Source organism: Acinonyx jubatus, chromosome C2 (assembly GCF_027475565.1).
Source record: "Acinonyx jubatus isolate Ajub_Pintada_27869175 chromosome C2, VMU_Ajub_asm_v1.0, whole genome shotgun sequence".
In the NCBI taxonomy this organism is placed as follows: domain Eukaryota; kingdom Metazoa; phylum Chordata; class Mammalia; order Carnivora; family Felidae; genus Acinonyx; species Acinonyx jubatus.
Window position 1 is genome coordinate 30,211,592 of NC_069384.1, and position 23,895 is coordinate 30,235,486.

A 23,895-nucleotide genomic window follows, 5' to 3' on the forward strand; every position below is an offset into this window, starting at 1 on the left:
GCTCTCCCTCTCTCTGCCCTTCCCCTGCTCATTCTCTTTCTCTCTCTCTCTCTCTCTCTCTCTCTGACAAAATAAATAAATAAACTTTCTAAATATCTTTTAATTCATGGGTGCTTTGCAAAAGCCCTTGATGACTGTCCACAGCTGTCCACTGTGCCTTTAGTTTCTTTCCGTATTTTCTTCTCATCTGACATTCCACCTCTGCTAAACTATTGGCTGAGCTCTGAGGACTCCATTCTCTTTTCTTGGGTTGTCCTTTTCCTGAATGTTCCTTCAGCTAGTTCCTTCTAAACTTCCAATTCTCAACTAAGGTCTCTCTTACTTTGCAAAGCCCTCCCTAATAATTTTGTCATATTCATATCCAATTTAATGACCCTTCTCTGTGTTCTCAGGAAATTATCCTTTATGGTTGAAGTTAGCATTTCACACGTTTATTTTTGTCTGTTTTCTTGTCTGTCCCCTGGAACAAAATTTCTTCTCCCTTTCAGATGTGAAACATATGGTGTATGGTTAGTGCTTACTAAATACTGGGGAGTGAATGGATAAGTTAACATTAGTAAAATGGACGCATCATAAGAGTTGGGACTTTGTTTTGTATATCCCTCTACCTGTAGTGCTTGGAGCAGTGCCTGGTCCATAGTAAGTAATCAATAAAATAGTTATTGAATGATTAAGAAAATACATGAACACAAATATTGTACATTTGGAAAAGAAGACAATTGGTTGCTAAGAGGTTGTGTCATAAAGGATAATTATAGCTGGACACAAGTACTAAGAATTTAAAAGATGACAAAACAATTAGATACACAAGAGTAGAGCTTCGTATTTGGAAGTGAGCAAAATCACAGCAGGAACAAAGAAGCAGGAATGCATACTAGCTGCTGTTGTTTGACAAATAAACTCTTCCTGCCTAAAAGTTTACCTTAGCATTTCACCAGCTGACAATAATAAGAGAAGTAAGAGATATGAAAAATTACATGTCATTTCACAATCACTTCCGTGCTTTGTCTGTTTGCTTCATTGTGATGGTTCAGATGGTTCCATTTGACCCTAACCTCTAGCCGTTCCAACCTCAGAACCAATATTTATTGCCACATATGGGCTATCCATGGCAGCTGCAAAATCCAGATGCCAAGCTTTGGAATGTATTTTTACGGCAGCACCATCTGGGGCTCTGGCCAGCCTTCTTTATTGTCTCTTGAATGTTTACACTAATAGCTTTGCTGGGCCGTGGCACTACCTGTGGGACATGGTGAGGGTCAGGCCGTTTATGAGATCCTCTTGTCATTCCGTTTAGAATTTCCTTTTAAATGACTCTCACACCATATCAACTTATTCCTCTTAATGTATCTGCAATGCCCTGTACTAAAACAGGTGGTCATCAAAATTAAGAAAGGGGTGCATAACACTAGGAGAGGATATTTTTCACGGATCGGCAGCCCATTTGTGGATGTGGGGGAAAATATGAATACTCTTACAAGTTAATGAATATATTATTTAACACATGAAGCATGGAAGACACACCCTATTATAGCCCTTAATCCAACTTATTGAAGTAGCATATTGATTGAGGTGATAATACTTCACAGCATAAGTAAACAGCATTTAATTCCTGTGAAATTAAAAAAAAAAAAGGAGTGGTCATTATTTCTCAGCAGCCAATGGACTGGGTCATTTGAAGATTTCCTTGCAACTCTGGATGGATAAAATGACTTTTTGTGATCCGTAGAACTGTAATTTAAGAAATTTCTCTAAGGTGAACCAAGCTGATGCACTGTTTTGAATTGCAATAAACCCATCAGTTTAAATGAAGCGATACAGCACAAAGAAGATTCCGCTCAAACACTCACTTAGTGTGTTACACGTGGCAAGAAGAATTGGCTCTGGGAATTTAAATGACTTACCCAAGGTCACACAGGCCATAGATCCAGAGTGGAAGTCTAGATGAGGTTTGTACAATTATTTGATGATGACTGACAAGAGAGTCAATCACGATAATCGAGTCTCTGAAATGATGAAATGACCTAATAATTGTGCAACATCCCCTTCACTTTCAATGCTCGAATACTTGTGCTGCCCCGGTGCGTAATGTCACCTTCCTGGGGTGGCTTTGGGGGTAGGGATGTGGGGCAGCTACAGCCAGGCAGGGAACGTGACAGAAACTGCATGTGTTTGAGCTATTTGAAACCTCTTCCTGGTAGCTGGGCTTCATGGGAATTTCACAGACAGGCTGCCAGCACAGAATTAGTGATGAAATGAGGTGCTCCCAGACCACTGGTTTCTAATCAGCCTGTCACATATCTGAGGAAGTAACTTGGGGCAAAGGGAGCATATGGGAAAGCAATTTGGTTGGAGATCTGCCTCTGTGCTGTATGTCTGCAATAGGAACTAGGTGCTCCATTTTAAATATATCCAGGAATGGAGAGAGAGACAGGACTGTGGAGTGTGCCTGTGCCCAAATGGCAAATGTGTTCTTGGAGAACACGCAGACGGGTTTACAGAAGCAACCTTACAAGTAATGTAGCCACGTAAGACAACAGTGACAATTAGATCCAAGGGAAGGATGATATTCTCTCCAAAGACACTTTAAATAGGAATGAGCTGTTAAAGCATTTTTGTAGACTGAGAACAGACCTTTTAAGCGATGTTTAGTCTTGGAAAGAACAAGACATATTGCTACACTGTGTTGTCAGTTCTCTAAGGAAATAGCATAAAAGGGAGCTTTTATTGTGGCTTAATCCTTTGTTCTGGAGAATCTGTGCTTTTATGTACAAGAATATGTTTTAATCAAAAATCATGACAATATTACCATTCATATATCAGCAGTAAAATGCCAAGATACACAGACATATACGCTCATATATGCACGTTTGTATGCATATTTTTTTAAAATTGGTTTATTGCCTTAGTTGGAAGAAAGTACCATTTGGGACCAAAAATACCTCTGGCGGCTCTGTTGCCAAAAGAATGCATTTCAGACTTCATCTTTTGTGTGAATGAGATGGGAGAAGAGTTTGTAGTACTCTAAAATATCCTTACACCGATTGACATATTCTCAGACTTTCTGAAAAATCGTGACTTAAAGCTGCCCATCTAGTAATGCTTACCACTTCAATTTTGTATCTTCAAAAACTAATATGGGTGAGAACAAATGCATCACCAACTGCATTGTTTAATACAGTAGCTGGAGGATATCTTTGGGAGGAAACTTAAACAAATAGATAGTCTCAAGTGACACAGTAGGTTATATGCGGCAGATGATCTCCCATGACTGAAAAACACATCAGAGGGTGCTATTTTGCCTTTGTTTTGAAATCTGTGTTTTGCAAATTGAAAAAAATGGCCACAATGCTGTGGTACTTAAATTGCGAAAGACGTGCAAGAGGTGAAAAAACTAGTGAGTTAAATGATCAATTGGAACCAGGTTTTTATTGCCCAAAGTACTCACGAAAGGGTGCTTGTGCTGATAAGTGTACTGGGAGTTGTGCATTCACAATGAGAGAGCATTCTCTCCATAAAAGTCTGGATGGACCTTGGCTATACATCCTTGTAAGTAATAGAGTGCTATTGAAGGAACCCTTGGGGCTTCTTCAAGTTGAACCTGGAAGTGGAGAGTAAGCGCACCTCTCTTGCACACACACACACACACACACACACACACACACACACACAATCCAAAAATATATTTTAAAAATCTCTCTAGAAAAAGTATTTTAAAAATCTCTAAAAGCTACTTGGGATAGCATGCATATTTTATCCATTGTCATTGGGCATCATAAATCAGGGTTGGGATGTTATAAAACAGGCAAGTGATTATAGTAAATTTTTGAGAGAACAGGTAAAGTTGGTGATGGTGATGCTGATGCTGATGATAACTATGATGATGATCAGAGCTAACTTTGCTACAAACTGAGAATTACACTAAACACTTCAGTTATTGATTAATTTAATCCCCATGACAGTTCTCTATCATCCGCCTTTTACATATGAAAACAAAACAAAACAAAAACAAAACCCTGAGACACAATGTTTACATAGGTTCTCTGAGATCACACTATCGCTAAATGGAACATTCCGTTCTCTGTGTTGTATTGCATCTCAGTGGAACAAGTTGCAAAATGAATTGTAGGGTCATCTGATAAGGTAAAGAAATTTAAAATTCTGAATTACATTAGTAGTAGAAAAAGCCCTCTCTAAAAACAAACAAACAAAAAACAAACATCGGCATTCCCTGAAAGCTAAGTAATAAACTATTTATCTGCTGTTTTCAATGCTTTACTTTTAATCTCCATGACTTATTCATTTTGTAACTGGAATTTTGTACCTCTTAATCTCCTTCACCTATTTCACCCATTCCCCCACCCACCTCCCCTCTGGCAACCACCAGTTTGTTTTCTGTATTTAAGAGTTTGTGATTTGTTTGTTTGTTCATTTGTTTCGTTGTTTGGATTGTATATATAAGTGAAATAATGTGGTGTTTTTCTGTGACTTATATCACTTAGCATCATACCCTCTAGACCCATCCATGTTGTCAAAAATGAAAATATCTATTTTTTATGGCTGAATTGTAGCAGGATTCTTGCACAGAGAGTCGCGACACCAAGGCTTTTCTTTCCAGGAAGGAACTTATTTGTGCCAGCACCGCTCAGTTGGGTTCTTACCGAAGAACTGAGCCCCAAACATCACATGGCATAGTGTTTATATATTTTCTAAGTCTTTGTCTCCCATATATGGTAACACACAAACATGTAGTCTGATTAGGTGGTCGCATGTTATAGGGTCGTGGAGGATGTTGTCAGGTACGCATATAGCCAGGTTGCCTTGAGTTTGTTTTTGTTTTTGTTTTTTTTGTTTGTTTTGTTTTGTTTGTTTCTTTCCTTAGGGAGAGTATCCTAGCACAGAATAATATTCCATTCTCATGTGTTTACACACGTTCTCTGTGTGTGTGTATATATGTATATATATATATATATTTTTTTTTTTCTTTATCCATTCATCCATTATTGGACACTTAGGCTGTTTCTATATTTTGGCTATCGTAAGTAATGCTGCAATAAATATAAGGGTGCATATATTTTTTGAATTAGTGTTTTTATTTTCTTTGGGTAAACTCCAATAGTGGACTCATTGGATCAAGTGGTATTTCTAATTTTAATTTTTTGAGGAACCTCCATACTGTTTTCTTTAGTGGTTCGCCAATTTACATTCCCTCACCAATACTGTTATTTCTTGTCTTTCTGATACTAGCCGTTCTGACTGGTATTAGGTGATATCTCATTGTAGTCTTGGTTTGCATGTCCCTTGTGATTATTAGTTTTGAGCATCTTTTCTTGCATCTGTTGGCCATCTCTATGTCTTCTTTCGAGAGATGTCTATTCAGTTCCTCTGCCTATTTTTAATTGGATTGTTTGCTCTTTTGGTGTTGAGCTATACAAGTTCTTTATATATTCTGGATGTTAACCCCTTATTGGATATATTATTTGCAAATATCTTCTCATTCGGTAGGTTGCCTTTTCGTTTTGTTGATAGTTTCCTTTGCTATGCAAAAGATTTATATTGGTTTAGTCCCAGTAGTTTATTTTTGCATTTGTTTCCTTTCTTGAGGAGATATAGTCATAAATATAGTGCCAAGGCCTACGTCCAAGAGAATAATACCATTTTTTAAATAAGAATTTCTAAATATTTTAATTAAGTGCTTATAACCAATGGAAAGTACGACCATGATTTTCTTCTAAAATATTTTTACCACAGTTGTATCAGAAGTTTATAATAACAGAGGATATTTGTTGGTTTTATAGGTCCTGGTCTGGGTCTAAAGTGAAAGTTAAAACATCCGGGGACAAATGTTGTCTTCAGCTTTGTTAGTGAATCTCTCACCTGGACTCTTCCTTCATTGTTGGTCGTGTCTATTCTCAGTTACTCTTTATATCAAACTGATTTTGTAACAACTGCCATTTCACATGAACTTCTAGATTTTTATTTCCTTTCTACTTGTGTACGTGTGGATAAAAGTTGTAATTTTCATCTAGATTTATTGTTTTATTCAGATTTATTCTCAGCCATCATAGGAATGTTAACTTTACATTTTTATGACTTTTCCCCCATTTTGAAAAAAGCCTCTGTCTACTGAGAAAAGTCTCCTTTAGTTCCTGCACTTGTTCGTTCTAGAGAATTCAATCTTTTTTGTTCAATCAATTTTTGTTTTTGCACGATCTTCCATCGCCGTTCGGAATCTGCTAGAACCACAGCTTTACACTGTGGTTATTACTAGTAGATAGTTGCACATACTGTGAGATGGAGGCTTTTCCATCTTTGTCCCTTTAACACTTCCTGTCTCACTGATAGTTTTATTAGTCATTGTAGTGCTGCTGACGAGTCTGAATAGTGAGCAGCCTTTCCACTTAACTGTTAAAATAAATGGAGAATGTAGCTAAGATATCATATTTTAACATTCTAGAAATTAAAATGGCATATGATACTATTGCTTCAGGTATACTACTTCATAACAATCTCTTATTCCTATTCCTTCAGAAATACCTTGAACAATTAGAAAGCTGTCTGGAGTGATGGTTGCTCATTTTACTACTTAAATCCAGAATGTAATCTATCCGTTGGAACTAGAATAAGACATCATTAAATAATTATGGTAACTCAAAAACCAATTTCTTCTAATGTGCTCCAAGTGCTTCATTTATATTATCTGATTCATCCTCACATCCCGTGATGTAGCAGAAAGACAGGCATCATGTTATCCCCATTTTCCAGTTGAAGAATGTGAGAGAGTCATTTGCCTATGGTTGCACAGTATGTCAAAGGCAGGAGGAGCAGAATATGTTATGTTTGCTCACTGCCAATCCACCCTTCTTTCCATTAGTCCTTATTCTCCTTATTCCTTAAGGTGTAGGCCATTAGGGAATTGATCTTGTTGGGGGAAAAACAATCTGTTTTAAAATTAGATGCTTTTACAAGCTTATGTGCCTTGATATTATTTTAATAGGTATATCATTGCCTACTTTTTATGAGAGATGGTATAAAAGTGAAAAAAATACACTTACAGAAATGAAATGAAAATAATAAATAAAGTCTTTTTCCATTTCCATTATTCTAAGTCATGCTCCTTGAGACTTCAATCTCAATATGATGTTAATAGAACCATTAGATATGATTCATACCATACATAAGACACTTCTATTGACAATTCCATCTCGACCAGGGGTCAATGGATCCATTACAATGCAAATCTTACTGTATACTTTCCATCTAAATCAAAAGACTTTGGTCTTGTGTCCACTCTAATATGTTTCACGAACTAGAGTCCAATCTCAGATGTGAAGTACACATCTGTGTTTCTCATACTAAATCATGCCTCTGTCTATATGCTCTCAGTTTAAAAGGTAATTAATTAAGTTTTGCATTGGTAAACTACTTTGGAGTATTTAAAGAACTGCATAGGGTTTATGAGAGTCCAGATTTGCCCTTTTAACACATCCCAAACCATAAAAAGAAAAATTTTAAGGATACGTATCTCAATAATTTTGTACATATAATGGTATCCTGCATATTCAATAAGATATGAAGCCTCAGAATATTTTCCAAAAGAATATCCAGACCTACCCTTATAAAGTATAAGAGATTTCTACCAGTTTTTCAGGTAAGTTCAAAAATATCTCATTAGGCCCAGATATTTCCTTAAACTTCCTCTTTTCCTCATGTGATTTATTTTCTAAGCTGTTCTTTGTCTTTTTTTCCCATTGATCTTGGGTATCACTCAGACTCCTGCTCTACTCAGTGCTACAGGCAGCTTATGAGTGAAACCTGTCCTTATTCTGGGCAATCACTGAGCCTGTTTCTGGCCACATTTAAACTTCAGAGATGTACTGTCCAGTTACTCCTTCTCTTTTATTTTTCTTAAAAAAAGGAAAATTATAATTAGAGGTGTACCAGCATATAACAGTACTTTTGTAGAGACCTACTCTCTTAACAGCTTTCATATATATAATACAGTAGTATTAAATACAGTCACCATGCTGTGCATTACCTCCCCAGGATTTATTTATTTTATAACTGGGAGTTTGTATCTTTTAACCATTTTTACCCATTTTTATCCATCTCCCACCCCTGCCTCTGGCAACCATAATCTGTTCTCTGTATCTGTGAAGTTGTTTAGTTTGTTTGTTTGTTTGTTTTTAATTCCGTATGTATCAGCTCAGGTCATGATCTCTCGGTTCGTGAGTTTGAGCCCCGTGTCACGCTCTGTGCTGACAGCTCAGAGCCTGGAGCCTGCTTCAGATTCTGTCTCCCTCTCGCTCTGCCTCTCCCTGGCTTACACTCTGTGTGTGTGTGTCTCTCTCAAAGGTAAATAAATATTTAAAAAATTATGGGTGATATTATATAGTATTTGTCTTTCTCTGACTTATTTCACTTAGTATAATGCACTCAAAGTCCATTCCATGTATAGCAAATAGCAAGATTTTCTTCATTTTTATGACTGAATGATACTCCATTGTGTATGTATATATGTGTGTGTGCATATATATATATATATGGAATATTGTATACTATACACACACACACACACACACACACAACATGTCTTTATCCATTCATCCACTGATAGACATTTAGGGTTGGTTTTTTTTTTTTTTCATATCTTGTCTATTGTAAATGCTACAATTAAATAGGCGTGCATATGTATTTTTGCAGTTACTATTTTCATTTTCTTCAGATCTATATCTAGAAGTAGTATTGCTGGATAATATGGTAATTCCTATTTTTGATTTTTTGAGGAAACTCCATACTGTTTTCCTTAGTGGTTGCACCAGTTTGCATTCCCACCTACAGTGCATCTTTTCTTATCTCTGTTGCTTTTGTTTTTGTTTTGTTTTTGTTTTTGTTTTTGTTTTTTTGGTTGGATACAGTATACTTTATTGATGGTACATGATAAGGTAGGGCTCCCCAAGCCCCTCCCCTTCTTTAGGGGGTCTGGGATGGAAACTGGAGGTCAGGAGATTCTCAAGTGTGTTGGGTGATGAATGGGGGCAAGGACTCCCCAGCAGCTGACGGCCTCTCTCTTCTTCCTCTTGCTGGGGCTGGTGGTCCAGGGGGCTCTTACTCCTTGGAGGCCATGTGGACCATAAGGTCCACCACCCGGTTGCTGTAGCCAAATTCATTGTCATACCAGGAAATGAGCTTGACAAAGTGGTCATTGAGCGCAATGCCAGCCCCAGCGTCAAAGGTGGAAGAGTGGGTGTCACTATTAAAGTCGCAGGAGACAACCTGATCCTCAGTGTAGCCCAGGATGCCCTTGAGGGGGCCCTCTGATGCCTGCTTCACCACCTTCTTGATGTCATCGTATTTGGCAGGTTTCTCCAGGCGGCAGGTCAGATCCACGACGGACACATTGGGGGTGGGGACACGGAAGGCCATGCCAGTGAGCTTCCCATTCAGCTCAGGGATGACCTTGCCCACAGCCTTGGCAGCGCCAGTAGAAGCAGGGATGATGTTCTGGGCAGCCCCTCAGCCATCACACCACAGCTTCCCAGAGGGGCCGTCCACGGTCTTCTGGGTGGCGGTGATGGCATGGACTGTGGTCATGAGTCCCTCCACGATGCCGAAGTGGTCATGGATGACCTTGGCCAGAGGGGCCAGGCAGTTGGTGGTGCAGGAGGCATTGCTGACAATCTTGAGAGAGTTGTCATACTTCTCGTGGTTCACACCCATCACAAACATGGGGGCATCAGCAGAAGGGGCAGAGATGATGACCCTCTTGGCCCCACCCTTCAAGTGAGCCCCAGCCTTCTCCATGGTGGTGAAGACCCCAGGAGACTCCACAACATACTCAGCACCAGCATCACCCCATTTGATGTTGGCGGGATCTCGCTCCTGGAAGATGGTGATGGGCTTTCCATTGATGACAAGTTTCCCGTTCTCAGCCTTGACTGTGCCATGGAATTTGCCGTGAGTGGAGTCATACTGGAACATGTAGACCATGTAGTTGAGGTCAATGAAGGGGTCATTGATGGCGACAGTGTCCACTTTGCCAGAGTTAAAAGCAGCCCTGGTGACCAGGCGCCCAATATGGCCAAATCCGTTGACTCCGACCTTCACCATCGTGTCTCGGGGACGCGGCTGGCACTGCACCAGAAGATGTGGCTGTCTGTCGAACGGGGAGGAGCAGAGAGCCTGTTGCTTTTGTTTTTTTAACTGAGCTGCTTGCTGTTCCTCCCCCATTTCTGTTCCCTGTGAGTACTTCTTAGTACAGATGAGGTAAAAGTAGCAGGGAGGGGTTGAGCAATATTGCATATGGGGGGCCTTCCCTCCCCTGGGATTCCATGACTCCACACAGTTCCTCGAGGGACCTCACAGCTTCCCTCCATCTTGCCTTCTGTTTTCCTTGAAGAATGAGTGGTGGTGAATTTTGGACCAGGCAAAACTATCTGTTAATCCCTGTTTCACCTCTTCTCACTGTGTAATCTTGGGAAAATCCCCTAATATTGCTTAATCGTCAATTTTGTCATCTGTTAAATAGTGCTAACAAATACCCACATCAGAGGATTGTTGCAAGAACTAAATGGAGTGATTTATGAGAATCACAATGCCTGGCTCAAAGTAGGCACGTCTTCCTCCTCATACTCTTTTCCATTTTTTTCCTTCCCAAATATCCTGGTTTTATGAAGAAAAAAAAAGTTGGCTTTTTAAATGCACCACCAGCCAATCACATAGCTACAAACTGATGAACTTTTCCAATATTTATACTTTTTCAGAAGTGTTGGCTTCTGATATGGTGCCAAGTATTATATATTTTTGTCATATTTTAAATATAACAGATATTGTCAGACTCACAAAACTTCAGTATTTTTGTGTAAAAGCAGGGAAAACATAAAAAAAATAGAGATAGGGCAATAAAACTAATAACTGAAAGTACACAAAAAGCATCCCAAATGAGATCAATTTTGTATGCCCATTCAAATGTGGTTAGGACTTCCAGTTTCAAAAGTTCTCTGCTTTGATAGTCAAAAGAACTAGTTGCTTTCATGCTGACCGTCTTCGTTTGCAAGTGAACAATATCTAAAATTGCAGAGTACAGTATTCCTGGAAGTTCTCCCCAGCCAGCCAGCTATTGGGCATCAACGGGAATCTCAGTGGAGAGAAAGAAGATAAATGAATGTGCTGAAGTTTCCTCTTCCCAGGTGCACTTTCTCATGGGCATTCTGACCTGTTTCACCTGCACCTTGGTTACTCTGTAAGGCATATTTTATCATTCTGCAAAAGACAAGTGTACATTTTTAAAAGCTAGGGTGTGTGTTAGTGGGTTGAAGTGACCGTGGGAAAAAAAATTCTACTGTGGAAAGATAGGTCACACCATGGGGCCAAAATGAACAAGAATAAATAAAACAGTTTATTTGTAAGTGAGGCTGATCCTTCTTGCTCATGCATTAGTGCCTGGCCACAGAAGAGTAGTAATTTATTGATGCAGATGGCTATGTAAAGTGCATGCAATTTGTGAGGGGGCTTGACCCTTGACTGATGGGCCATATGTTGTAAAGCCCTAGGGACGTCATTTGCCTCAGCTCTCTTCCTCTCCCCGTCTCTGCACCTATGGTCCTTGTTCAATCACCACATATTGAACTATAGACTCACTAACTCCCCCAATAAATCTCCAACTAATGGCTCACAAAGGCCATAACTTAACCCTTTCTGTACAACAGAGCACATTATTTTATATCATGATCACACTCGGTGAAATAAAAGATAAATATTATATGACCTGCATAGAACAGGAAAGCAAGTTGTTGTAAAATGCTTTCCCTGCTGGGTATTTACTGTATTTGAATATAGTAGAATTGCTTTTAGCTTGCTGAATTATATCATTATTATACCATGTTATAATTACAGCTTACTGTTATAACATAATTCTTAAAGACTGTTCATACACCACACCAGAGAAACATTTAGTGTTTTTTAATTAGCTTCTTTTGTCTGGGTCTTCTTTTTTCTCTAATAAAAAATGGAGCCTATGCTCAATGAAAAATGCATATATTTTAATTCCTACCCAGAAGCAAGTTTTAAAAAAAGATATGAGGACATTTATATGAAATAATGGGGGAAAAGTACAGTGTATGTTTTAAATACTGAGTGTACTCTAATTTTTTATCTGAGTCAATTCCAGAAGAAAGGCTTCACACCGTAAGATTATGAATTCTCAACATCAGCACTGGAATCTTCCCGTAATGTATGCTTTCTGGGTCATGTCATATGCCACTTGGGAGAAAACCAATGACCATAGTACTAGAAAAAGTTCCTGTGTACATACTGTGTTAATTTCATATTTTCCCATCAAACAGAGAAAAATGAAGGAATACTAGTTGATGCCATGCTTATCAGTAAAATATACCTTATTTTAGGAAAGCCAGTCAGTAAGTTGACATATGCTTGTGCCCATCAGGTGGATAAGGTCTAAGAAAGAGTCTTCCCTAGAATTCAGAAAGAACATCATTGCAGGCAACACGAATACGTCTTTAGCTAATGCAGAGTCTAAAGTATTTTCATATTTACTTTCTTTCTTCTCTTCTGAGGACAGTTCTTGGCAGATTTTGCAGCAACCGAGAAGAAGCCAGAGGTGTGTAAGAAGAATGAAACAGCCATAGATTCTTGGATGGACCCTAGGTTTCTCCAGGGCACCACCCATCTATACAAAGAGCAATAAGATACTTCTGTCTACTTTTGTGTTTGTGATAATAAGCTTCCCATAAAACACTTCCGCTTCTACATAGCTTGCTACTACAGTGTTCACGGTGTGTGCAAGATATATTTTATGCAATAGTTCCATCAAATATTGGTTAGGTCTATAACATTTTCATTTTCACTATATTTGGTTGCATTTCCTTTATTGGTATAAAAAAATGTGTTCATAACTTTTCTTCTTTAACAAACGAATGCTTTCCTCACTCTGCGGTGAAAATCCAGATCTCAGAGTCAATTAAAGGACAGATGAAAAGGAAGTTGACTTACACATATGCTACATGAAAATTTTTCATTTTTGAGTCACTAGTCTTATCAACATGGACAAGTGATGTAGAAAAAATATTAAAATATACAGAAAACTAGTCATTGTCTTCTGTCCTAAACTCAGTAGACTTAGAGCACACAATGCAGCCAGAAAGAAAATCAGCATAAATAAGCCATGCATCCACAATTGAATTTCAATAATTTAAACATAAATCCTTTAGGCTTTGATACATCTTTTTTCCACATGGGCTATTCTTTTGGATTTTGGCACTTCTAGTATTCATTTAGAATTCATTTGCAAGTCACAAGTATATAAGGTGCCTAGAAAACTCTAATAAACAATCCCCTTTGAGGTTACTGTTCCATAGTTTTAGGAATTCTAATGAAAACATGGTGAGCAAGGAGTTTTCCAAGATAAAGCGTCAATATATCTGCCTGTAAAGGGACCAACATTTTAAAGGAAAAATTCCCAAGTTTCCTATATCTAGTGGAGCATAAGGGATGATCATCTATAATATATATTTCTGAGATTACTAATAAGCATGGATGAATCACTGATATCATCGTTCCCATATATTAGAAAAAATCTTGATAGTTTTCAGAAATTGTGTTGGCAGAAGAGCTTTTCTCTGGCCTGGTGTGATTGCTTCTCAATTATAATTTGGCAGCTAGAATTCATTGTGTGTTTTAAAAATAAGTGAAAGCTACATTGCAAATTATATTAATCTTTTAAAGCCCTCTAATTAAAATTTAAACGTAACAAATGGCACATGAAACATTTCAAAGTATAAAAATGCAAAATTATGTTTTAAATTGAATTCAAATTTTAAGAATTGAACTGTATCAACCAAAGCTGGTACAAGTGAGAATTAAGTAGTTACCTTCATTTATTCTATTTTCTATATCACTTTTCATTTCCCATTACTTCCGTAGTTAAATTCTGTAGCTGTAATGTTAGTACTCCTCAGAAACAACCAAAAATTAACCTTTTCTTTAAGAACATTCTAGAATGCTCAAGTCAATACCATTTCTGATTAAACATTCTTGTCTCACATTAGAAAGACTTGCAGCTTTTGACCTACTTTTTATGCTGGCCCACAAAATAACAAGTAATCTTGTTATCGCCAGAGTGAGACCCAGTCACATTCTGACATAGTCACTAAGAAAATGGAGCCATTCAGATATAATTTGCTTCTCAGAATTATGTATCTGGTATCACATTAAGTTATACCATTGAACATATCAATTAAAATGCCTCAATATTGAACTCAGTGGTTCAACATATTATCATAATAAACAAGAATCCCTAATCAATCATGTTTGAAGATTGCTGCTGATGTGTTTACAGTAATACAAAAGTTACATAAATGATATAAGAATAGTCACTTGTGTTTGAAATGACATGCAAAATATTTAAGGAAAATTTAGAGTTAGTTTAATAGAGACTATATATCATAGTTAAGATGATTTTTTTTGTACTCTTATGTAAGAAATATCATTTTATCAATGCACATGTAGGATAGGTTTTTTACATTTTCAGCCTTCAGAAATTTCACCTTCTTTGTGTAAAAATTATGCATTATGCCTATTATTTTATATCTTCTATTTAATGTATACAGTAGATCAACAAATATTTATTCAGGAGCTGCTCTGTGTTAGGGGTTGGGAATATAATATTAAACAAGATTACCTTCTCTGCTGATAAAAACTTGCAGTATAAACTACAGTGATACCTGAATATTTTCAATGTTTCTCTAATAATTCCTAAAAAAATATTCAACAGTTGGAAGCCTTCCAAAAGCAGAAAGAAATACACTAGTAAAGTTAGAATAGAAAGATATAATGCATTATGGAGGATATGTTTGTTTTATGTAACATTTTAAAAACATGGTACCATCTCCTGACAGAAGTGAGTGTGTCAAGCATTAACCTGAAAAGTATTTAGAAGCAACAGCTGAAAGATCAAGGAAACATCAGCACCGAGTAAAGAAGTAAGCGTAAACTGTGATTAGATTCTCTGAAGTGTGTTATTCTTAGTCTTTCACTACAGAATCACATCAATAATTTTTTAGTGACATTTTTTTATTGCCCCTGTACAAAACATAATGAAGTCAGAGATAGAATCACAAGCAAAAAAGAAAAAAAAATCTAAGTACTGCTCAGATGTAGGCTGGTGTTCTTTTACTGTGGGTTTTAGGTGCCCTTAATTACACATTAACAACCAACTTCCTTGTAGCAAAATTAGATGTTCCCATGGAACCTGACTTTACCTTTTTCATGTCGTTTCATCATTTTGAGAATTTTTCCTTATGGTTAACCAACAGCCTTTTTATCTTCTGAACAAGTTCTTGCAGCAAGAGGGTTGAGTGCTATTTTTAGCATGCCTGTGTGAGTGGTGAAGAATGGCTCCTTCCCTCACTCTGTGATACACTTCCCTGCAGAGTGTAGAAGGAAGTACTTAATTCTGAGCTTTTCATTTGGGTTAGTAACCCTGCAAACAGAGTGCAGGTGGCTATGATTTTACGCCACGTGAATGAAAACGTTCTTTTCCTTTTTCTCTCGACCTTCTTGCTTTGCCATCTTAATTAAACCCATAGATGGAGAATTCGTGCAACTGATACTTTAAATTGCACTAGTTTGAAAAATGTTTGAAAAAGAATCCAAGCTTTCTAATCAAAATGAAAAATTGGTAGTGATGGGGAAAGATTTATAAATGTAGGGTTCAAGTTAATATAAAAGGGGAAGCATGTATCCATTAGTTACTCTGCTCCACGTATATCATTATCATAAGTTATCACAGTTTTATTACTGTAATTGTGGCTTATCTTTGTAAGAAACTTCATAGTTATTTATGAAATAAAGTTTTGTTACATGGCGATTTTTAAGTCAGAGTCTTTTCTTAAAGGGTAGAAGATGTCTGCAAATTCTCTTGTCCGGCAGACTTAAGCATGGATAATCCTCGCTAAAGTGCTGGAATCATGACTGGATAATTCCAACTATAGCTGAAGAATATGCATGAATCTCAGTCTTAATACACAGAAAAACAAAAAAAAATAATTCTAAAAGTTTTACAAAGCTGTTACCATAGTGTAGGTAATATATTATACACAATTATAGCAAAAATGAAATTTTCTCTAGGATAGTTTCAGGTTTTTACTCTTTATGTTTCTATTCTTTTTAAGGCTTTTCTGCTAGTTTCTAATTTGGCTCTAATGGTCTTTTTATCTACTCTTACTTGTTTTGTTTCAAATATTCAAACATTTTTGTGCCTTAATTTATACTGTTATGTGGTATGTCTTTTTTTAAATCTTCAAAATGGCCATAAAAGGTACTTTTTTGTCCTGCATGATGTTTAATTTTTTTTCTTTTGAGATGTAGGGGTATGCTAAAAAAATAAACTCATGCTTGATAAAAAGCAAAATCACATTAAAAATAATAGTAACCACAAGTTATGACAAATAGTTCTTAAATATTGAGAAATGATATTTTTATAAAAATAACTGTTAGGAAGCAAAGCCAATGAATAAAAAGAACTATTTTTTTAATGTATATAAGGTATCATTATCAGTGATGCTATATGAAAATTAATTTCAGTTATAATGGATGGATGCTTCAAATTTATCTTCTGACCCTAAGCAACCAGAAAACCAGACAACATATACAAAACAGTGCTTTTGCAGTGTTGGGTAGGAGGAAGTTCAAGGCAGTGATGTGTGAGGAAAGGGAAACAGAAAAGATGAGTCTTGCAGTTTCTCTAGCTTTCTTCTTGGTGGTACTTTCCAGACTACTGTCTAAAGAAGGCAGCCCAAATGAGCCTCTTGGTCTCACTGAGATGAAACAAAGAGATCATTTTTTGGACAGTCTGGTGTATCTAGCATTTACAAGCAGTGGAGAAGAAATTTCAAGGTGGAGGGGAAGAGAGTGAGCTTTAGAAAACTGCAGAGAGGTCCCCTGAAATCTTTGGCTTAGTGGCAATCAGTTCATAAGTGGAAGGAAACTACCCAATACCAAAACTGTTGGTACTCACACAGAGCTGGGAAAAGTTTATGTTCCCACCAATGGGTAGAATCATCAAAAGAATATCACTTGAGTAGTAGAGATAAATTAGTTCTACACTAAAACTGGCTTGAACTTGTCCTAACAGATCAGAGGCAAACCTCAAAAGCATTCAACTGATTTCCCTTAACTGCACATTATTTAAAGGATTACAACAAAAATCCAGTAGGAAATAATTTAAAATTGGTAGTGTTCATCATTCAGTCACAAATTACCTGGCATGCAAAAAGGCAGGGAATATGACACATATCCAGGATAATATCAATTATAAGCAATCCTAGAGGCAGCTGGGTGGCTTAGTCAGTTCAACATCTGATTCTGGCTTTCGGCTCAGGACATGATCTCACAGTGTGAGATCCAGCCTGTGTCATGCTTTGCGCTGGGTGTGGAGCCTGGTTATGATTTGTTCTCCCTGCCCTCTGCTCCTCCCCACCCTCTCTTTCTCCAAAAAGAAGAAGAAGAAGAAGAAGAAGAAGAAGAAGAAGAAGAAGAAGAAGAGGAGGAGGAGGAGGAGGAGGAGGAGGAGGAGGAGGAGGAGGAGGAGGAAGAGGAAGAAGAAGAAGGAGGAGGAGGTAGAGAAGAGGAAGGGAGAGAAGAAGAAGAAGAAGAAGCAGCAGCAGCAGCAGCAGCAGCAGCAGCAGCAATCCTAAACACAGCATAGATAATGGAACTAGTAGCCAGTGAAGTTGAAACAGTCATAAACAGATCCCATATGTTCTAGAAAGTAGAGAAAACATGAACATGATAAGGAGAAACATGGGAGATGTAAAAAGATCCGTCTCTTGAAGATGAAAAATATGATGGCTGAAATGAAAAAATCCACTGAATGAGATTAACAGGAGGACTAACAGAAAAAGAAGAAGAAAACATCAGCAAACTAAAAGAACTGTTACATGAAAATATTCAGAATTTGCACAGAAGTAAGAAATTGGGGGGAAAATGAACAGAGTATTACTTGATAGTGGGACGATACCAAGCAAGTCAGCCTCTATGTAGAGTTCCAGACGTAGAGAATTAAAAGGATGGAGCAAGTAGTTATGAAAGTAATAGCCAGAAAATTTCCCAATTTAATGAAAACTACGAGCTGACAGATTTAAAGGAGCTCAACAAAGCTGAAGGAGTATAACTCTGAAGAAAACCATGTCAAAGTACATTATAATCAAATGATTGAAAACCTCTGATTAGGGAAAAAAAGACTTTTAGGAATCTAGAAGTAAAGACACAATACTTAAAAAGGAACAATGATAAAAGTGAGAGTAAATTCTCCTCGTAGTCTATGCATGCTAACGTGACAGTAGGATGACTTCTTTAAATCACTGAAATAAATAAATAAATAAATAAACAAACAAACAAATAAATAAATAAGTATTCTTTACCCAAACAATTGCAGAAAAGAGCAAAGATGTATGACTTACATATCTGATTTCTAGTCTTACTGTAAAGCTACAGTAAGCAAGATTGTGTAATAGTGATATGATGATAGACATCAAGAATAGAATCCAGAAATAGTTCCCTGTACATATGGTTAATTGGTTTTGGGCAAATGTATCAAGATTATTCAATGTAGGAAAGAATGGTCTTTTCAACAAATAGTTCTGTCATACATATATATAATTAATTAATTAATTTTAAAAACAAATTTTAAAACCTTTACTATTATCCCATTTCTGAGTGCCCTACATACATGTTAACTCAAAACGGATCCTAGCTTAAATAAAAGAGCTTATTAACACTGTAATTTTAAAAAGGGAAAAAAGAGAGAAAAATCAAATGATCTTAGGGTAAACAAAGATTTTCTTATAAGTTGTTAAATCATAATAAAAAAGATGGGTTAGAATTCATAAAAATTAAATGCTTGCTTTTGAAAGGACTATTTTAAAAACATATACTAACTTTTATATCTCAATAAGAAGAAAATATGCAACTCAGTTAATGTTTTAAATTTGCATAGGCATTTTACCAAGGAATGCCTATGTGTAGCAAATAAGCACATGAGAAGGTGCTCACTCTTGTCATTAGAGATGATTAAATTAAACCACAATGAAATATTCTACACACTAAGTTAACTAAAATTAATAAGACTGACAATATCAAGCGTTGTTGAGATTTTAGAGCAACTGGAACTCTGATACATTGTTAATGGGGAGGCAAAACAGTAGAGTTTAGATATTTGGCAGTTTCTCCTGAAGAACACACTTACCATGATCCAACACTTCCACTTGTAGATATTTATGCATGAGAAATGTTGATTATGTCTACACATATATCTGTTTGTGACTGCAATAATAACAGCTTTAATCATCATGGTAAGGAACTAGAGATGACCTAAGTATCAATAAGTGGGTATACATTTGTGGTATATTGTGGTATACTTGTATAATGGAATACTGCATAGCTAGGAAAATAAGGAACTACTGATACAGAATAACAGATAACTGTTAAAACATTATACTAAATAAAAGAAGCTAGATTCAAATAATTACATGCCTTATGGTGTTATTTATACAAACTTTTCAAAGAGGTAAAACTGTATTGATGGAAGGCTGATCCGTGGTTTCAGGGAGAGGAATAACTGCAAAGGTCAAAGGGGAACTGTGTGGTTGTTGATGGAAATGTTCTTTATTATGATTGTATCATGAGGATGGTGGTTATTGTATCACACTACAGAAATTTCAAGATCCATCCAATTCTTTACTAAAATTGGTTACTTTTATTGCATGGCAATTATATACAAATAGGGTTTTAAAAACTTTTATTTCACTTTCACGTCAATGTTATCTAGATAATTTGACTTTTTTTCTGATTTTGCCCATAAATTAAAGCCATGCTAACATTTTATTAATGAAGTTACTAATGGAATAATTTACAGCCCTAATATATTCTTCTGGTTGCAATGTGAGCATTTGAACAGAATAAATTGAAGTATAAAATTTTAACCAAACTAAGCACTTTTTTCCCAAGAAAAATTTATCACACAAGTGCATATAAAATACATGCATTCATATCCAAATTTGCATATAAAGTGTTGTGGGAAAATTAGGAAACATATGGTCTATTTTTTTTCTTTTTTATTGTCTAAGAAGCACTAAAGCCAAATAACTTGGCATGATTCTTCTAGTTTCACTCTTTTTAAATGGCTTTATTGTCAGACAGATGGGGAGTGCTAGCCACTTATTAAAATTACACTTGTATATATTGTAAAAATGTTTTATATTAACTCATGAAAATAAAATTTTTAGAATTGACGTTGAAAATTAGCAAAACCTATCTGTCATTGGGTTGGGTAACAACTGTACCTGTCACTTCCCAACCACTTTGAAATAGCAGCATGGATGGCTGCCTAATGAATATTCTGAGATCCAGGTTCATTTTAATGATGTTTTTAAAAGCTCTCCATCTTGGAAAAGAAAATAAAATCATAAGCTAGGGATTGAAATAGATAGAATGAATTTTAAGATGTAGCATCTCTTTCAAACTGTTTTCGTAAACATCATCATGTTTCTCTTACTAAGTACTTTCTTCCTCTCTATGAACAATTTTAAAAATAAGTACGTAGAATGGATAGTCATACAGCATCATTTTGTGGATTCATAAACTGAGTCAAAGAAATGAATTTAAAGTCGCCTGTAAGACAGTAGACAGTTACAGTGTTTTTCTGTTTCAGATTAGAACGAAAAGAAAGATTTATTTAAAAATAAAAGTTGGATATCTATATTTATGAATCAAAATTTGTTACTAAGAATTTGAACAAGTCAAGGATGGCATTATTTTATGTATTTAAAAAGTGTATTGACACATGGATATTTTTCAGTTAACTATCTGAATTACTGATAACCGCCTTGGATTCACATTACAGTTAGAGAAGTAACTGAATCATTTGATAAAGAACATTTCAAAAATCTAGAATTCCTATTTGAAACATGAAAACATATCTCATAATTCAATAGACAGATGTGTGCGTGCACACACACACATACCCCTCCACACACACACACAACAAACCAACTTACGTAATTGACTTTGAAAACTTGGTTTGTTTTGAAGACAAAATTTTAGGCACCGTTTTGAGGAGATATTATGTGTGATGAGGGAATTTTTTATAAACTTTAAGTCAAAACTAAATTTTCTGCCATTCAAAACTATCATATGTCAAAACCTTTTTGGATAAAATCTCAGGAGGAATGTTAGCATCTCATGATGCCGGGTCACTGAGGAATTTGAGTGTGTGCAGAGATCCTGCCAAAATATAAAGAGCACACTGTCTGAATAATCACTCATTTTATGTCTTCCCTATTTCTCCCCCCAGCAGAGTTGCTCTGTACTTACAGTTGTAAGTACCACTAGTGAAGAAATAGAACACTTGAAAAAAAATTAGCTGGTATATGAATGCAAATATCTTTAGGTTTTTTTTTTTCTTTCATGTATCTATTCTCTGTGGTTTTTTTAATTAATTTATTTATTTTGAGAGAAAGACTGTGAGAGAGAATTCCAAGCAGGCTCTGTGCTATCAGTGCAGACCGGATGCGGGGCTTGATCCCATGAACCACGAGATCATGACCTGAGCCAAAACCAAGAGTTGGACACTTAACTGACTGAGCCACCCAGGCCCCCCTTGTGCATCTATTCTTTATCTTAGTTTATTCCTGTTTTATTGAATGTTTTCCCCATGCTTACAGTATTGAAATTCTGACTCTTAGCCACATGACAAAATAATAAAGCTTTATAGTATAAATTGCCAAAAAATAATTGGTGCAAGAGTTTGCCAGGAGCACAGTTGGGTGTACAATATGGTATCAAATATGTCCTAAAAACTGTTATCTCCCAATTTATCTCTAGATGGATCACAAGATGTGATCTGGTATTTGAAAAAGTTGTTTTAAATTGTCTTGTTCTTCAGGGCTTTCACTTTTGTCTACATGAAGCTGTTAAAGCAAACTGAAGCATGCATTTCCTAAGTTACCATATCCAATTGTTTCCTCCTTTACATATGGTGCAGTGCAAACATATCCATGTGCTAGGGATACGTTATATAATTTGAATTGATTTTACAATCTAGGGAGAGGTTGTGAAATCCCTAAATGTTGTATATAAAAATTATGTATGTTTCTCTTCATTCTCTCCATACATTTTATTTGTATCTATTCTTTTCTAGGTGTGTCCTTTTGTGTTAATAGTTAACAGATTGAGGGGAAAAAAAGAAACAACTCTGATATCTGTAGCATAACATTTCTCACCTTTTTTTATTCATTAGGACTTCAGAAAGGAGTTTTTTTCAACAGTTTTTCCTAATTGCTATCCCTATAAAATCTTAGTAGGACAGATAGACTATATCTACTTATGTACTATATGTATAGCTGTGCTTTTATATGTAAAAATACTCTAATTTTTGCCTCCCCCACCCCAAGAATCTATGCTTGCCTGTTGGCGTTGAAGTCTTTCTTCCCCATTTTGAATGCATGCTGTGTCAGCTATAGTTAGGACACATTCTCATGCATAGGGATTTTCTTTTTTTTTTTTTGGTCATTCTCTTGGTCATTATCTCCTCTGATCTCCACCTTCATATGGATGCTTCAATAATTATACAATTCATGAGAACACAGTTTTCTTTATCCATTTCAGAAAGTACATGGAGAATAGGAAGAGATGAGAAACAGCTAGACTTCCCTTGTAAGCAAAGAGCTTACATTTTGGTTCTCATAACTGACATATTTAGAGTTAATATTTGTTCCATGAGTAAAAGGCTATGTAAATCTATGGAAAAGGCAGTGCTAAAGGACTGAGGTTATCTGTCATAATAATCAACTCCCAATAGCTCCTGGAGTAGGCTCCTACTATGTTAATGATGATTTGAGAATCCTATATCCAACCTCAGCTCTGGCCTTCCTATTACCATGTAACTGATATCTCTCCAAACCCTATAAGTAAATGTGTGTTCAGGGATTATATCTTGGGCGGAAGAGTCATTTTACTAGGAAATGAATGTAATGCAAAGACACACAGCTTTCACAAATAATACTAATTTATGCAAGATTGTTGAAATGTGAATGATTAGAATTTATGAATTACTATTAAGTATGTTGTGTTTACTAGAAGCCAGGTACAAAGCTATTGACTTTACATAGATTTTCTAATTTTTTCCTCACAACAAACTATAGAACAGATACTTGTATTATACCAATTTTATGTCGTGTCTAAATGTGGTGCCTCTCTGATAGGTTGGGGCAATGACTAGGTGGAGTCAAAGGAATGGAAGGTGAAAGAATTCACCTGAGGCAGAACAAAGGCGATAGAAGTTTATTGACTACACCACAGGGAGCAGTGAGTGGGCAGGGAGGCAGAGGAGAGGCTGTCTGAAAGGAAGTAGTGAGAGGAGGCTGTTTTTAAAGAGGGAAGGTGAGGAGGTATGGCAATGCATGGAATCTCCCCCTTTTCGGTAACTGTGCCTAGTTACCAGTAGTAGTCCACCAGTCGTCCACCAGTTAGTTAGGTCGTTGGATATTTTGAGGTGGGTCACCTGATGGGCCTGCCTGTACTCAGCCAGGTAGTTGCTCTGGACCCTTCCACACTCCATCGCCCAGACCTGCTTGCCCAAAAGCAGCCTTTTACATTTTATATTTAAGTAAAATAATACCCACGCTGCATTTTAAATACTGGTTTTAATAGCTAAGTTTACTGATGGTCACAATGAGAGAGTATAAAAATAAGAGTTGACTAATTTGTGTTTTACTTTTTAAATTTTAATTATACCCTTGCTTTGGGTGGTAATATCTTTCCGCCTTTATAGTTGTAGACATTTTAGCAATAAATACAAGAACAAAATAGCCAACAGGA

The 23,895-nt window shown here is 36.4% G+C and overlaps 2 protein-coding genes across 18 annotated transcripts in view; one reads left to right on the forward strand and one right to left on the reverse strand.

Moving 5' to 3' along the window:
* Positions 1-23,895, forward strand: part of ROBO2 (roundabout guidance receptor 2) — a 601,494-nt gene that overhangs the window by 214,966 nt on the left and 362,633 nt on the right. The gene's annotated exons all lie outside the window — the stretch shown is intronic.
* On the reverse strand, positions 9,065-10,179 carry LOC106974545 (glyceraldehyde-3-phosphate dehydrogenase-like). Its single transcript, XM_053220688.1, is given in 1 exon segment — positions 9,065-10,179. A coding segment is annotated over 1 exon segment (1,002 nt). The 5' UTR covers positions 10,111-10,179; the 3' UTR covers positions 9,065-9,108.